Source organism: Chiroxiphia lanceolata, chromosome 3 (assembly GCF_009829145.1).
Source record: "Chiroxiphia lanceolata isolate bChiLan1 chromosome 3, bChiLan1.pri, whole genome shotgun sequence".
Classification (NCBI taxonomy): domain Eukaryota; kingdom Metazoa; phylum Chordata; class Aves; order Passeriformes; family Pipridae; genus Chiroxiphia; species Chiroxiphia lanceolata.
The window spans coordinates 87,303,783-87,321,951 of NC_045639.1; the positions used below are offsets into that span (position 1 = coordinate 87,303,783).

General features: G+C 36.6%; 1 protein-coding gene across 5 annotated transcripts in view; it reads right to left on the reverse strand.

The window, feature by feature from the left end:
• COL19A1 (collagen type XIX alpha 1 chain) overlaps positions 1-18,169 on the reverse strand; it is a 190,602-nt gene that overhangs the window by 37,199 nt on the left and 135,234 nt on the right. For all 5 annotated transcript variants that reach the window (XM_032683529.1, XM_032683530.1, XM_032683526.1 and 2 more), the window contains 16 exons: positions 16,512-16,574; positions 15,683-15,727; positions 14,675-14,710; positions 13,755-13,790; positions 13,593-13,646; positions 11,552-11,605; positions 8,232-8,285; positions 6,906-6,995; positions 6,269-6,313; positions 6,070-6,147; positions 5,157-5,192; positions 5,001-5,054; positions 4,859-4,912; positions 2,645-2,686; positions 1,943-1,996; positions 1,049-1,102 (listed from right to left, as the gene is read on the reverse strand). In XM_032683529.1, coding sequence (XP_032539420.1) covers positions 1,049-1,102; positions 1,943-1,996; positions 2,645-2,686; positions 4,859-4,912; positions 5,001-5,054; positions 5,157-5,192; positions 6,070-6,147; positions 6,269-6,313; positions 6,906-6,995; positions 8,232-8,285; positions 11,552-11,605; positions 13,593-13,646; positions 13,755-13,790; positions 14,675-14,710; positions 15,683-15,727; positions 16,512-16,574 — 849 coding nt within the window. The remainder of the gene's footprint in view (positions 1-1,048; positions 1,103-1,942; positions 1,997-2,644; positions 2,687-4,858; positions 4,913-5,000; positions 5,055-5,156; positions 5,193-6,069; positions 6,148-6,268; positions 6,314-6,905; positions 6,996-8,231; positions 8,286-11,551; positions 11,606-13,592; positions 13,647-13,754; positions 13,791-14,674; positions 14,711-15,682; positions 15,728-16,511; positions 16,575-18,169) is intronic.

The following is an 18,169-nucleotide window of genomic DNA, read 5'->3' on the forward strand; positions in this document are numbered from 1 at the left end:
AGATATCCTGTAGGGCACACGAAGGATGTGTTACTTTCCCATTTATTTTTTAGTAAAATTCTGCATGAAATTTTTTTATGGCTGCCCACCATTCCAGGGAATATGTTCTGAATTCAACCTCAGGAAGCTCTTGCTTTGATAAGAAGTAAAGAATTAATGAGATCTATATATTGTGTAAAACAAAAGGGAAAATAAGCATGACACTTTAGGCTGACAACATGCTAAACTCTGGGGCAAAACAGTAGCAGGAATACATATTTAATGCTTCTGCTGTATCTTTTTTTTCCTCATATAACTGTTTACATTTGGAAGCTAAGGATACTGATGAACACAGATTTTTTTGAAAATCATTCTCATTCTACTAGTCTACATGGCCTTAGTGCCAAAGAAATGTAAAATGATCATAAAGAATTGCAAACCCCTCAATCAATACACTCTAAATGTGTTTCATATTCTTCCGGTGCTGTGTCTTGTAGCCAGCACTCCCTGATTACGAGAGAATTTTTTCCTTCTCCATAAAGACACAGAAATAACTCTAAGAATGGAGTATATGATGCAAAATACTGTAAATACTTTGAATTCAGCCTCTTCAAACATTTTCCAGTTTCCACTAAATAGTAATTGCTGCTATGACCATTCCCGTCAGGGTATTTGCCTAATGGAATGTTTTTGAAAATAAATTCTAAAAGGAATCTAATAAAATGAAAGCAGATACGTTATAAACATGAAGTATTTTCTGAAAATATTTGGCATTTACCTATTTATTACTCTGTGTCGTACTCTTAAGAATTAGCATGTAAATGTATATGAGGCTTTAAAATATATAAATGAGTAAAAATTCACAGATAAAAATTAAACAGATGTTATTTAATTGAATAATAACAGTTAATCTTATTGAAAATTCAGAATTGAGAGCTACTTATAGCAATACATGACTATCTCAGCAGTTTTAAAGAACTAAAAAACATCCTGTGCATTTCATTCTCAGTCTAGGTCTTTACTAAGGTCAGATAAGAATGTAGCTGCTGTAGAAATGAAGTACTTGTACCTCATCACCCTTCTCTCCTGCAAGCCCAGGGAATCCACGTTCACCTTTGCTTCCCTATGAAAACATAACATTCAAACAAATATTTTCGTTAGAGAACAATGAATTTCATGTTCTGTAGGGCATTTTATGACCCACGTTTAATATATATTACTATGAAGCCCTAACAGCCATAAAGCCTAGAGCAGAAAAAAAAAAAAGGCTCAAAACAACCTAAAAGCTTTAAAATATCACTCCGATTGAGGTGAAAGGAAATGAGCGGTTTGTACCTAGCAGGCAAACTAGACAAAAGGCCTGATGGAGACATTAACACCAATGAGCTCAAAATGCTTGCTGAAATGGAGAAAGTTCACTTTCATGGAATTAGACTCAATGATAGAAGATATCTATATGTCAAAGCATGTGGCATTTGATCTGATTACAGTGAAGCAGGATTTTGATTGATGTCAGTGAAACTTCAAGTCCCAGTGAAATAGCTGTGTTATTCCCATGGAAACAGAATGCAAAGGCACAGGGTGGTCCAGCTGTTGCACACTTGAGGGAGACATGGGAAGTTTCCTTCACCACAGGATTCTTGTGTGACTGACTCACCTAAAATAAGTCTATAGATAACAATGCACTACTTGACAGTCAAATCTGAGCTAGCTTTAAAGGTGGCAAGACACAAAAAGGCAATCCCGGTGTGGGACTCAGGCTATTTTGCTCACTTTTCTTAGAGAGAAGGCAAACTGACTCATGATGAGGGTTGAACCAGAAAAATCGTTTGAACTTTTAGGCTGCTCAGATGTCACATGGATAGGGATCAGACAAGAAAGTCAAGACTGGCAGAGATAAGAATCTGGCCTTTTACTTCTAACAGGAGCCAAAGCAATGAAAAGTACTCTCTTCAAAACTTACCTTTGGCCCTTCTCTACCAGGGATGCCTGGAGGTCCTCTTGTGCCAGGATCACCCTGCAGAACAGACAGAAAACCGAGTGACAAATAATCATTTTTGTTACATAGATCTGATCCATGCAGACCAATTTATACAGACTGCTTCCTTCCTGCCTTTCTGACCATCCCTTCATTTTACCCCAAAGCCTTCTCTTCAGTCCTTCCTCTCTTCTAAGCAATATGCTTGTTCAGAGAATCTTCCTTGTTTCTCCCCCATCTCTCAAACCCTGCTAACACCTTTTTTACTTCATTTTAGATAGTCCCAGACACACCTGTGTTTAGGTTTGAGCACTCCAAATTTCATTATTTTTCAAAATAATATCTTAGAAATTCTAGACTATTTTCCCTATTTGGTATATTACTGAAATTAATGCTAAAAAGTAAAAGTGGAGAATGAGGTATATTTGTTGCAATTCATTCTGTGAATTGGATGTGTTGGATAGGCCCTTGCTGGCTACTACCTCACACGCTATTTGGCAAAATTCCCATAAAATACAAACCTCACGTATTTTTAGAAAACAAATCAAAAATCTACAAAAATCACAAAATTATTTTAGGCTAGCCCCATGGGTCAGAATTGAATCTACAGAAACTTTTAAATGCATATTTTGGTTTAAAAAGCACGTTTATAACAAAGAACTATATCTAACCTCTAAAAATATTTACCTTCAGTATGGCACCCATGTCTCCCACAAGTGGCAGTGCAATCTGAAATTAAAAAAGCAGATGCAGTTAGTATTTTACACAACATTACTAATTATGATGTGCTTATATTGTTACAAATAGAGTTGACTATATATATATATATATATATATAAAAGCTATTTTTTAAATGAAAACTCAAAATTAAAACCAGGGTTTCAAATATAGTTAAATATCACTGCCTATCCAACCTCACAATTATAATTTTTTTGTTACATTTTAAAGAACTTTCTTAAACCATGACAACAGCATAACTCCAGAACATACTAATTTTGTTGCATATCAGCAACTACTTAACACAATTGGAAAGTGTCACAGACTATTCTCACTTGATAATCTTCAACTGTTTTCCTTCCCCTTTCTCCTAGGCTTTGACTCTACCATCAACTGCAGCACAAATTCTGGAGATGCCAAAGATAAATTCCATAAATTAGTTCAGATACCAAAAATAATCCAGCTACAGCAACAAGAGCATTTTGTCCTGTCTTTAAACATTAAGAATTAGTGCATAACTCTGTGGTGCCAGCGCTAAATTGGCTACTAAAGCTAACCCATTTAAAGATCAATCAATAAGACTACACTTACTGCAGCATGTCTCAGATTTTCAAGACCTGCCATTAAACTCATATTGCCAAAAAACTCATTGCCCTTGTTATCATCAGCTTCACTCACAAACAGAGTCTCCAATTACCAATGCTCATTTCTTCTGGCAATTGCTAAATAAAAAATTGCCCTGGGCATACTATAAAATTAGGCATATTCAAAAGATGTTAACTGGTTTCGTTCAGTCTGTTTCAATCGTTTCCATCTTGAAAAACAAAACGTAAGCACTTTTGTAGCATATTAGAAAAACTGCCAGTTAATAGTAATGGGTTTAAAACATCAACTCAGGAGACACACAGCTGAACATACTTAACCATAAACATAGTTAGGAGTACACCACTCCAAATTTTGAAAGCAGGCTGATGAGTTTTCTAGGGTGAGACATCGCCACCTAACACAACCTAAGGACATAACTAGGTAAGGTGTGAAGTTCATCCTCTGCACAGAGGTAAACTGCATATAGACAGTATCACCTGCTCTTAAAAACCTGTAACAAGACTTTAAAACAACTACCACATGCTTTTCTTCCTTCCCCTTATGATGAAATTTTACAGCTAGTCAGGCTATTACAATGTCTTCCTGCTGACTAGAGAATTGTAATTTCCCCGGGCTCTCCTCTTTTCTACCATTCTTATTTTAGCTGTTATATCATTTTATGGTACAGAACCCCAAAGCCTTAGTGTGGAAGGTGCCAATATCCAGCTGCAAGAGCACATCAGGTACAAGGGTAAGCCTACCATGTTTGTGCCATACAGCTCCTCTGCTCTCTATGTATGGCAAGTCCAGTCCAACTGCACACACACTTAAGAGTCATAACTCTGTGTGCCAAACTCTAAGTGTATGATATATAGCAGGATTTTGAAAATGCTAAAATGGCCTTAATTCTCCAGAATCACTCTTGCTTGCTATATCTTCCTTTAAAAAATGTTTCTTCCAAAGAGAAGAGTATTTCAAGACAGCAAAAGGCAATAATGCTTCTGTTAGTAAGTTTTATAATTTAGACCTGTCTATTTAATAGCAGCATCAAATATTTTACTTACATTTAGTTTACAATGCACTGTGCCTTCTAGATGTATTCTACTTATGGATTTTGTTTTTCCTTATTAAGCACTTCATACTCATCTGTGTCAAGTTAAATCTTGTTGACTTCAGATGGCCTTTGAATTTTGATTATATCTTCAAAAAGTAAGCAATCTTTCCCAGTCCAATTTCAGAGTTTATATCTACTTACCCTAATAAAATTAAATCACTGACAAGAACTGAGCATGGGAAAGACCTCTCTTTCCAAGTTTGACAGTTCTGCTGATAGATATTCCGATCCATAATTTTTGATAAACATCAACTACATGGCAAGTAATTCTAAGCATTTTTTACTTGCTTACAAAAACATCATGAAAACAGTCTCAAAGTTTTATTGAGGCAAAGGTATGTAACATGACTGGTTTCCTGTCTTTCCCAAGAAAGTATTTCCACTTTGTCATTCATATCACCGGTTCTTCTAGACTTATTAAGGTATTCACCTCCTTTAAATTTAAAATACTTGCACCAAAACAAATGCACAAACTTTATACGTACAGGATCACCTGGAGGGCCTGGTAGTCCTGGCTTTCCATCTCTTCCTGGAGTGCCCTAGAAACAAATGTAAAAATTGATGGCCTTTAATCATTGATGAGGCACACATTACTTTTTGTTGCATATATAGAAAACTGTCACTTACATTAATACCAGGAGTACCTGGAGTTCCTGGTAACCCTGGCGGTCCCCTAGGGCCCTAAGAGCAGGAAAGGTAATTTAGGACATAAAAATAATTTTCCTGTAAAATTCTTAAATTAAATTAATGCTTTTTATATTAAAGACAAAACTTATACCCTACCTGCACACCTGCTGATCCAGTTGGACCTATAGGACCCTGCAAGAAAACTCCAAATAATCAGTAGTTACACTTTCTAGGATAAGGAAGATGGACTTCATTAAAAAATATTGAATGTGGGATATAGCTGCAGCTTTCATTGCGAGAAAGACTCACTCTAAGGTTTGGCTTTAAATCCAAATGTAATTTTGTCAAAATTACAGAATTCAAGACTTTGCTAAGGCCCATTTTTAAGGACAAGCAACTCCAAAACTTAATGATTTGTGGTGAAACTTGTTATTTAGCCAGGAGATTCCTAAGAAAAGCTGATGAGCAGTTGAATAAAAACAATTTAGATTATTTAGATACAAATGGATAATTTTTAAAATTCAGATTTGGAAATATTTTAACTGAAAAGATATTTTTAAGGATTATTTTAGACGAAGAACTCACTGTGAATCTCTATTTACCCTTCACAGACATTTTCTCTCTATACCAGAGTACTGTCCATAAACTGGAATGTATCAGCTGATACAGTTCTTCGGTCTGGACCGAAGAGAGATTGTCTTATTCACTGGAGTAGAACTCATGTACCACCCAACATCTATGCCATCAATACCAGCAAATTTTTTTACTGAAAACACTGCAGAGGGCTTTATTTAAAGGCAATAGAAAGAAAGAAACTTGGGAAACAAGCTGAATAACTGAAACAGTTATTGCTCTACAAGTTAGTTAGTATGAATGCTTTAGATAAGCAGTATCAACTTGCTTCATGTTTGAACTTAAACCACACAGCAACATGTGAAACAAGCTGGGAGTTGGGAGTCAAGTCAAAAGGGAGTTCACAGCATGGCTGTTTACTATGCTTAGTTTGCTTACTGCAGTTTCACAGAGATGTACAGTGAGAAGCCCAAATTCTGGGCATTGGTATACTTACTGGTGATCCCTGAATGCCTATTCCAGGGGGCCCCATCTCCCCAGGTGCTCCCTGTACACCAGGTAGTCCTCTTTCTCCCTGTGAAAGGTACAAGGCTTTCCATTACAATAGGTCTGAAAATGCAAACTACCATATTAAATTTTTTTTTTTAATTTTTCTTTTTTTTTTTTTAGAAACAGAAATAATCTATTTTGTATACCTTTGGTCCCCGTGGACCTGGGTTTCCAGGAACACCAATGGGACCCTAAAAAGACCAAAACAAAACAAAAAAACAGGAAAAAAACAAATTATATTTTAAAATCCAAGAGACTAGATGAATTTTATTGCCAAAATTAGTTATCCTTCAGAAATAAACTGTGAAAAATTTCCATGTCTTCCTTGTTAATACCACTGTCATTAGGAGTATGTGTGAGTCTTGTGCTATTTTTAGACTATATTTTAGTGCACTTATATATGCACTGTAACATATATTTCCATTTTGAAATTACATTAAAAAAATAGTTGCTTTGTGGCTTTAAACTGAGACTAGATGAGATATCAGAAAGAAATTCCTTACTATGAGGATGATGAGGCACTGGAACAGGTTGCCCAGAGAAGTTGTGGTTACCCCATTCCTGGAAGTGTTCAATGCCAGGTTGGATGGGGCTTTGAGCAATGCGGTCTAGAGGAAGGTGTCCCTACTGATGATAGTGGGTTGGGACCAGATGATCTTTAAGGTCCCTTCCAACCCAAACCATTCTATGATTCTATGGTTTCTTTCATCACACAGTGACAATTCTTTAACAGCTGCCCCCAAGAAATAAAGTCGGAAAAGCTTTTTCAGATTATGAGCTTACTGGTGTTCCAGGTAGACTTGGTCCAGGAGGCCCCATATCACCTTTTGGACCTGGATGTCCAGGTGGTCCCATAATCCCACCAGGGTCACCCTACGAAATAAATTTGAATCGCTAATTGAAATGTGAGAATTTTCTCCTATGAAAAAAACTGTAAATATTATCAAGGTTATCATTGAGTGTGCCAGTATTTGAGAATAAATAGAGAAGAAAAAAAGCACTGATATTTTCCTTCAAGAAGTTACAGAAGAAGAGGAGGCATGGACTACACAACCATCAATTGTAACTAGCATTGTCTTGATTTTCCATGCTTGCAATGCAACTGATCTACATTTCTTGGTCCCCAGGCCCCTCATACACAGGTTTTCATTAAACCCTGACAATTAATTCACAGCAACAGGTTTCCACCTGTTTCCACCAGCTGCAATCTCTCCCCAGCTATCTACCTCTAGTGCTAAACCCAGGGTCCTCACTGTACTCCTGTTTACACTTCTACTTCTTACATCAGTGCACGCAGTGCCTCTTGTTCCACACCTCTAACTCCTGCTGCTTACTTGGGTTTTATATTATGCTGTCCTTTTGTCTTTTGCATGCTCTTGCAACATCTCTGTGATTTTTTCTGAATCCACTACTTCCCATTTTATAAGGTGAGTAGATTTTTGTTCCAGTTATTTTCTTCTGTCTGTCTTCTAGCTCACTTTTTCAAACTATTAATGGATTTCATTAGTTTCTCTTGTACTCCACAATGTATAAATACCATAACACATAACATAGCTCAGAGCACACCTGTGTATCCTCTTTTTTCCCCTTCTCTACATTCAATATGTACACACATGCAATTTTTAGCTATTGCTGATGTATCTGAATTCTGACTAAGGGATTTTTACACAGTAAAATACAATGTCATAAAGAGACACAGCCTTGGTTTACATCTGAGACAGTGTAGTTGCCCCAGTGCTCTACCAAGATGAATATGTCTGGCTGTGAAGTGGGGTTTTACACATTAGTCTGGGTAGGGCACTACATTGAAATGGGTTTCTGTAGTCAGGACCTGAACTGACATTTCTGCACTGCACAGATTCAATGTAAGGGTGCAGTGCAACCTTCTTGAAATATTACTTAAATTATAAATCTGAAGAGAAACTGGGTTGCCAAACTGGCCTGCAGCATCTTCAAGAAGCAGACAGGAGGTTGCTACTGGTACATTTTAAAATCAATTCATACAGCAGCCACACAGATGCACTACAAAAGGATTGAAGGTTACTTCTGAGGTGATAATTTAATATGCTATAACATATCAAGCTTAATTAAAAACACTTAAAAAAATACCTTGTCTCCTTTAACTCCTGGGTTTCCTGGTACCCCATGCTCTCCTGGTAAGCCCTGGAATCAATAAAAACATAACTGTACATTTTTATAGCTATTCCCTTAAAGGTTATTTAAAATTACAGACAAAAACTAGTTTACACTGGATTATTTATTACGCATTAGTATTGACACCAAATGTTAAAGAGTATAAGTTAATGAATGCTTTTTTAATTAAATATATGAATCATTTTTCTTTTAGTTGAAATGTAATAATCAAGATTATTTTCTGGACCCTCTCAGGGCAGAGTGGCAGAGACTGAAAGGTTTATTTCTTCTATTTCAAGAGTCTTGAAAAATCAATAATTTTTTCAAATAGGGCAGTAGCACATAAAAACTTGAGTTTTAAATAAGTGTCTCATCTTTTCTCCCCATAAAGATCTGCATGATTCCCTACACCAGTTAATTATTCAAAATGGTATCTTAAAAACTTCAATGAATTCCCACCTGCACATTATTTAATCCAAAAAATTCCTTTAAAATGCTTTAGATATTTAATGGCCAGTCAAAAATTTTCAGCAAATAAAATATGTTCCACCCTTTCTTTTGCCTAAGTATTTTCATCTTTTACATTTTGATTTTAACTTCAGTATTTTCCCTTTTCTTTTTCATTGAGGATTTTTATAAATGCAGAGAAATAAAAAAGATTAAAACCTAAATAGAAACTATTTAAATAATAAGGAAGGCTTAATTGGGTTCTCTTACTATGCTGTAACAAATACAGAAAACTTTTTCCATGACCCTTCAATGTTATTCAATCGTTTAGTCAAGTGTTTTATTAATACCAGTAATTTTCACAATAAGAGATAAAATTGCCCCATCTGAAAAGTAAAATCCAAGTCTGAAACTTAAGCTGGACTAGAAAATGAACTTTCTAAGAAAAAGACAAAGAAACTCATATTTTTCTTCATAGTGTAAAACACAGCTTTTTGAACACTGACATATGAAGGATGACAACATTTTCATGCCAGTAGTGAAGGTGCAAGAGCTGTGTTTCCTTTCTCTGCTTAGTACAGACAGATACTTGTTTCATCCAACCATCCAAACTAAAAGCATAAGAAAGAAAAAAATGTACCCCTATGAATGCCATTCTGCTTATACCAAGACCAAATCAGTATAAAAATACATGGAATTTTAAATTTACTGATTATGGATTAGACATCATGGACTACTCTATCCCCAACTCTTCTACAATTCTTTTTTTTTTCTTTTTTTGTTGGACAGAGCTTGAGGGATTTCTTAGGAAAAGAAAAGACGTAAGTCTTACATGCTGGATGACTCTTTGATGATGTAAGTGAAAGTAAAACAATTTTCAACCTTTCACAATTTTCATTATACTACATAAAATTGTTGCACATATTTGTCAATCCATAATGTTTAATCTTTAGAAGACAAAAGAAAACAACAAGACTAATATATTTAAATATGTTTTTACATATTAGAATTGTATGTACAAATATGAGTCTTCAAGATCGTCTGTATCTATGATCTACATACATTATATCCAGTATTTATCTGTTCAAAATGCCACTTGATCAAAGATCTACCAGAACAGCAGTTTCAAAAGCAGCAGTTATGAACTCAAGTGGGATGGTGGCAACACAAGCAAGAGAGAAATGCAGTATGTAGTTATCTTTCACAGTAGGATTGGAGATCTATACATAAATCGAAGCACACCAGATGAGGCTTACAAGCTACTGTATAGATGATACGTACATTAGACACAATTGAAAAAATGTGTGCCTAAACTGAGCAGGAAAATCAGGTATAAAGAAATGGTTAGTAAGTAAGCCAGTAGAAAATAACTAACTGAAGATTTGAATACTACTATTTCTATCCTCTGCCACGAGCTGAAGATGTTGTACTCCAGTTGTCACTTTGCTTACATACCTTAGACTTTTTACAGGTCAAAAATAAAAAGTCTGCCAGCTGTGTATCACTTAGAATGGTATTCTAATATTAAAAAAGCATGTGACATAAAAGTCTGTTCAAAACAAGAGTTCTCTTCAACAAAGTAGTCTCAGAGCATGCTTGGAAAGGCCCAAGACAAAATGCAACACCACCAGCACCTAGGTGCTTCTGTTGGTAGCTTCCATTCTGCTAGGCTAAAACCTAAGCTCTCCATTGCCTGCTTTTTTTGATCCAGTTCTCGGATCTAACCACTCAAATCTCCAAAATGCTACTTAAAAGCCATTTTATGGTTTATGAAGGAAGGCAGGTGCAAGAAGACGGGGTAGGTGCCACTTGTTAGGTTATGTGACACCACAAGTGTTGTGGACTGAAACCTAATTTCAGTTTATATGGGGGATTAGGCAGAACATAGGTGCCTGCACACCTAAAGAGGGATTGTGCTATAATTTGGAAGTGAGACAGGCAGCCACCTCCCCAGAAGAGGCTTCTGCTATATTAGGGTGTTCAGTCAAATGCCCAGGGAACTTTCAAGTTTAGTGTAATGGTGCTTAATAGTTCAAGACATTTCCTAGAGAATCCAGACTGGATTAACATTTCACCCATGCTCTTCCTGCCCAGAGGCACAAGCGTTACGGGTGTTCTGGATCTTCAAGGAGGTGCCTACCAGTTTAAGAAATCTCAACCAACCAGCAGACCCACCAGCCTGTTGCCCAGTGGCATAATGGTTACAGTTACACTAAAATGCCCACGAAGGAGACCCTTATCACCTTGGCAAACTCCAATCCATTAGCAGACCTGAATGTGGGACACCCGAAAGCATAATAACTACAGGAACATTCAAATGCTGCTGAGACATATCACTGTTTGAGATTCCCAAACCACCAGTTTTGCACTCAGACATAAAGGTTAAGGGCACACTGAATCTCTGGTGAGCCTTAGCCAGTTGTACCTGTGGCTGTTAATTGTGAGAAGTTGCACAACACAAACCAAGACAACTTGCTGCTTAACTGTCCTGGCCAAGCAACAACTTCCCTGCTGAAAATGGAGGTCAGGATATAATGCTAACATGGGAATGAGCAAGAGATTATCAGGAAGGGTAAAAGACCTCAATTCAGTGGTTCTTAAATAAATCCCAATACCCAGATCCACTTCAGGCTGTCAAATGGAGTCAGAAGCAGGATATAGATGGTTTATTGAAACTTGAGATTAAAGGCCTGTTGAGGGAGGCATTCCATCTGACTGTGCTTCAACCCATCATCGCTATAGTACCACCCCCAAAAGGAGCACCTATGATAACTTCTGTGGTACTGTTCCACTGGCTAACTGTTCACACACCACACTGCTACAGCTTGGTGAAACTGCACAATACATACAACTTCTCCTGGCAGTCCCCTGGGTCCGACAGGTCCTGGAGGGCCTTGCAGTCCCTGCAAAATGATATAATACAGGTAAAAGTCAATACACTACTGTAATTTGTTGTAAAGCATACTTATATATAAATAGATTAAAACATCTGGCATTAAGAATTATCTTCCACATGAAGTAAGAAGTAGAGTTTGCTCATTCTCCCTTACTCTAATGTTCAATAAATCTTGGGGACTGATATGTACAAATCCCAAGTATTTATATAAAGCAAATACCAGTCAATACCAAGGCAATACCTAAAGGGTCAGACAGAATAAAAGAATAAATCAAGATTTCAAGAATCATTTTTAAGACAACAGTTTTGTGGATTCTATAACTACATCCATTATCATTGGGCTTTCTTTTGATGTTCTAAAATTTGGGTATTATCATATCTAACATGAATAGTGTTGGGTGGAGGTTACATTTTAACAGTTTCCAATTCTACCTTTCTTTGATACAAGGTATCATGAGAGACTCTCAAGAACATCTGTGCTTCAGCTACTTTCCTCACAGAATCACACAATCACAGAATGGGTAAGATTGGAAGGCACCACAGCGGGTCATCTGGTCCAACCTCCCTGCTCAGGCAGGGTCATCCTAGAGCACATGGTACAGTTTCTTGAGTATCTCCAGTGAGGGGTACCCCACAACCTCTCTTGTTCCAGTCCTCGGCCACCCACATAGTAAAGAAATTCTTTCTCATACTCAGGTGGAGCTTCCTGTGCATCAGTTCCTGCCCATTGCCTCTTGTCCTGTTGCTTGGCACCACCAAGAAGAGCCTGGATATATCCTTTTGACACTCTCCCTTCAGATACTTATACAAACTGATGAAGTCCCCTCTCAGTCGTCTTTTCTCGAGGCCAAACAGGCCCAGCTCCCTTAGCCTTTCCTTTTAAGGGAGATGCTCCAGTCTCTTATTCGTCTTTGTTGCCCTCCACTGGACCCACTCCAGCAGCTCCATGTCTCTCTTGTAGAGAGACTGACTAGCCCAGAACTGGGCACAGTACTCCAGATTTGCCTCACTAGGGCTGAGTAGAGGGGCAGGATTACCTCCCTTGACCTGCTGACAATGCTGTTCCTAATGCACCCCAGGATACCATTGGCCTTCTTGGCCACAAGGGCACACTGCTGGATCATGGACAGCTTGTTGTCTGCCAGGAGGACCCCCGGGTCCTTCTCTGCAGAGTTGCTTTCTTGCAGGTCAGCCTCCAGCCTGTATCGGTACATGGGGTTCTTCCTTCCCCAGGTGCAGGACCCTGACTTTGCCTTTGTTGAGTATCAGACAGTTCTTCTCTACCCACCTCTCCAACCTTTTGAGGTCCTTATGAAGAGCTGCACAGCACCTTGGGGCATCAACTGCTCCTCCCAGCTTCGTGTCATCAGCAAACTTGCTGAGGAGGCAGCTACCCCTTCATCAAAGTAATTGATGAATAAGTTAAACAATATCGGGCCCAGTATTGAACCTTGGGAGACACCACTAGTGACAGGCCTCCAACTACACCCTGTGCTACTGATCATGACCTTCTGGGGTGTGCTGTTCAGCCAGCTCTCAATCCACCTCACTGTCCAGTACACAGTTCCTGAATTTGCCTATGAGGATAGACTTCAGGCAAGGCAATGACTGGTTTGACATCACTTACAGTCTCATAAGATTAAACAGAGGAACTGGTAAGTAGTAGTGGCAGTGGTTACTCCTTGCCTCACTGATGGATAAAGAGAATACACCCAGTTACCAGTGGATTTGTAATTGCAAAATGGGTGCTCATAATCTCGAGTGACCAAATAACATTTGAGTTTTGCTTAAATATTGATGCTGAGATCAACATAACTTTACGTAAAATGCAAATCTTATGTAAAACAGCCATAATCCAAGCATAAACTTTTGATATAAACTATTTGCATTCTCTGTCCTTTAATACTATCTAAGGAATTGATAGCATTCAGTCCTCTTACATAACAGCATAAAATGCACTTGCTGTTAATAACAAAAAAATACCTTTCACCTACCTTTGATCCTGGATTTCCGATAAGACCAGGTGGTCCAGGGACTCCCACTTCACCCTAATAACATTGTTAGAGAAAACAAAAAAATCCAAGGTTACTGTTATGTCTTCCAGTATCAGCTATGTGTATCAGCAATGGATGCAGTGTGCACAAGTCAGAAAATACCTTATTTCCTTTTGATCCCTGCATTCCAGTCTCTCCCTGAAAACATTAGATAAAACCATAAGAAGTTAAAACTTAAACTAAGATCAGCTAAGAGTTTAATGTGCTACTTAAAATATTGTAACAGTTTGCAAACTTAAATATTGAGAAAGCATTAAAGAATTTCTGATGTTTTTTTCTGCAAACTCTGAAAGGCATTCCTCTTTCAAACTAATTTTTTTTCAGGTTTTCCTAATGTTTTAAAGAAAAACATGTTTGAAAATACTACATTTGCATAAGAGCTTTTCCAGTCAAAAGCCTATTCTTCACAATGAAATCTCTTCTGGTACACAATATTCATCTCCAAACCCACACATTACTGCAGTAAGGCTTATTTTGGTTATTATAACATGTTAATCACAAAAATCTAAGCAACCTTGAGTTGTGTATTAAAAAACATAACTAGCTTTTGTCAAATGTCATAAGAGGGGACAAGAATTACTTAAAAATAAGTAACATAGGTAAACAGAATGAGGGTTCTAAAAATATGCCCCAAAATGACAAAAAAGTTATGCACACATAAAATGACTATATAAAATCTACCTGATGTTAAATGCCACACTAGGGGCATAAAAATAATACAGTTCAGGCCACAAAAAAATTTGTGAAATAACTGAAAGAAAGAACCTCAACATAAAATAAAAAAAAGGTGTGTGCTTTAAACTCAGTTCATGGACTGTACCAACAACAGAAATGGTGAAGAATTGGGCATCTCTGTTTTTTGTTTATAACCTGTGTAAGACAGGAGACAATATATATGCTATCCCACATAACCCCTGAATCTAATGAACATGTACAAAGAAAAGGAATTACAGTATGAATATGGTATGGAAATAACCTTGAATGTAAATTATTCACATCAGTTCAAAACATGCTATACTTACTGGATCTCCCTTGTCCCCTTTTTCAGAAGGTTCTCCCTAAGGAAACACAGGGAAGAGGTTAACACAGATTTTTTAAAAATGGTAAATAGTCCATATGCCTGGTTTTGTTGAAGAGTCCTTGAAAAATGTTGCATTTTTTAAACCTATATACAATACAAATACATGGACTACAAAAGTTTACTTGAAGGATGATGTTGATTTAATGCCAAGACCGTGGCAGGTGTGATCCTTTCAAGTAGGAGTACAAGGGAGGGTCAGGAACGTGAACTAAAGAGAGTGATAATGCACCGAAAACTGAAAAATTCCCAAACACAAGCACTCTATAGCACACAAAATCATAAATCTGTCATATCCACAGAGTAAAAAAATGTTTCTGCTTGTATGAAAACTATTTGTATAGAAAGATATGACCAAAGAAACCAACTGGAAGCCTAACAGCTGAATAGCAAAATGCCTAATAATCAGTAGATGAAGAACTGGGTATACAGATGAAGAACACATTCCTAGAAAAGCAAAATATACACCTGTTTCCCAATAATACCCCACTTTCCCCCCCAGTCATTCTGGAAAATTTATTCTCAAACTAAAAGATACTAAATTAGAAGGTTTATTTCTAAATTTTAATAATTTAAAGACTTATGTTTTTTCATAGAGATATTGAAGATCACATTCATAACTTGAAAAAATATGAATGGTGCCTAATTCATGAGGCAGTCTCTGGCCATAAACCTATATAAACAATTTTAAACTGGTATTCAGTGAAAGTCTGAATGTGTTTAAAACTAAGGACTTTGTGAACTGCTAGAACAGGGAAATTTACTTGCATATATAAATACCCATCCAAGGAGGTGCTTGAATAAATACAGATATTTAGAGAATGACAACTTTTCCTATGCCCAAATATATTTTCTTGATCCCTTGTATATTTTCCAAGATTTCACTAATAATCAGTACATTTAGTTAACTTCTAGTATAACACATGAGCACAGAAGTAAGGAATTAACTTACCTTTTCTCCTTTTGCACCTGTCATTCCCAATTCTCCTTTTTGACCCTTTTAAGAAAATTAATTAATTTTAAAATCTTTTATATTCTGACAAATGCAGATAAACCTCTCCCCTTCTTTACCTGTACTTTGTTCTATGTAAGCCACATCTTAACCATTACTGCAATGGAAATCAAGCTTTACACATGTGCAAATGAACTTAAATGACTGTATTCTATAGCAGATCTGCAGGCTTCTCCCTAAAAAATGTTGTCAATTCTGTGACATATCCAGAGAACTTGTCTCTTCTCTTACAAATTTGGAACACACACAATTGTTAAAAAATCATTCCACTGTTTACACAGGACAGATGACTATAAACAACATACTGTCATATAGTGTGGATTCAGAATTTGACTTCCATGCAATATTTAGAGGCTGCCTATAAGTATCCTTGGTACAGAAAGTCCTATTGTTACAGAGAAACTGCTTTAAATATTCATGATTTACTACTCAAAATATTTTTCAAATTTCAACTTTTTCAGAGTCTTTTCCACATAGCAGCCAGGTCAGCTCATTTGACTTCTCAGACAAGATTATGGAAACCACACACAGTCCTTTCAGCATTTTTCCTTTCTGTTTATACTAGAGGACAAAGGATCACGTGCTGTTCCTGCAGGATAGCATGATGAGCTGGATATTGGACTACACAGTTCAAAGTGCCAATCACCTCTAAAATCTATTCCTTCAAAACCTGTTGTGATAAATCAAATAAAAGATACTATGTTAAGTGTGGCAGAGACAGGTTAGATAGGCACTGTGAAATTTCTCCAAGTTCATCCCAAATGCTTACAACATCTCCCTTCTGGCCTTTAAGTCCAGGGGTCCCAAGTACTCCTAGTAGTCTTGTATCACTCTGGAAAGAAATATTATCACAAAGATCAAAAACCAGAAAATGTCACCATTCACTTACAGTAACAATTTATTTACCATAACAATTTCTTGTAATTTACTAGTATGTAAATTCAGAAGTCCTATTGTATTACTAGAAAGGGATAACAAATGCCTATGCAGTACAGCTAGGTAATGTGTTTGAGCAACCAGCTAAACTAGCAGAACATGAACAAAAGCATAAAAGGGAAATGTCTTTGTTGCACATTGCTACGCAAATATGTGATTTTTTTTTTTTTAAACTCAATGCAAAGTACATATTTTTATGCTCATTGTTACAGTACATTCCTCAAGTATGTTAAAAAAGAATAAAACCCACTTCTCTCCTATGAAAAAACCACAAGCTTTTTACTTTTGAGCAGCATGAAATGCAAAAGAATGTAGAACTAATTTAAGTCTACTGAAGTAGTGAGCCAGAAGGAGTGGGAGTAAACATGGTCAACAGGCTCCTCACACTGCTTCTCAAAGAAAACAGACAGATTTAAGGACCAGAGGTTCAGGTTGTATACGTGCTCAGGTGTTTACTGCACTGCATTTATTTACTCTTCTCTACAAGTTAAAGACACAATAAAATACAAAGCAAATTATTTCCTTTTCACAAAGCCAGACTCAGACTACCTACAGGGAATGTGTTTTCTTTTAATGACAATGGGAAAAGAAACAACAACAACAACAAAAGATCCTGAAAAATGAGCACCCATCTAAACCCAAGGAATCTAAGCCCTAGATCATGTACCACCCTTAGCAGGCCATATTCCAGTTTCCATATCTCTAAAACAGAGAAACATCATGATGAATAAAAGTGCCATTTGCACTCTGCTAATATTTTCAGAAGTAGGTAACTGAATATAAACTGAATAAAATCAGTTTAATAAAATCATTATTATTTTAGAAATGCTAGTGTTATGGTGGATTTTCTTAGGTATTTAGGGTTTGTAAACACTGTTGGTACACTAATTATCAAAATCAGCTTCAGAGTCAGAGGCAGATACCCAGATAAAGGAACCTGAGTATTGCTGAGAAGTAGTTGACTACCACTGGACTGAGCACAATCAGTGAGTACAATGAGTACACTATAAATTATGATTTATACTTAGTTGTGCATTTCTTATCCATACATGGAGGAAAAGAAAAGAGGCTATTAGACTAAATAACTACTTCTATGGTCTTTGCATATTTATAGGTAATTTGCTCCTTACAACAAAATTTAAGTAAAATACAGTAAAGCAAAAAAATTTTAGAAAATTAATAATTCATTATTCCAGAATAATCTAAAATTACTATGAATTATAATTATTCTAAAACATTTCTTGGAAAGACTGTGATAGAGTTTCAATTTCTTTGTGTTTTGGTTTCATTTTTATTTTTATGTGTTGTAGAACATTTTAGATTCAACTCATGTTTAGAAGCAAGTTTGACTAAAGTGACCTTCTATTTATGTGTGGGAAACTGACAAGTAAAAAAGATGACAGAGACACTGAAAGCCCAGGCAAAGGATGATAACAGAGGCCTGGGAATATATAAACTCAAATAATGAGGCATTGTTTACCAATCGCTGAA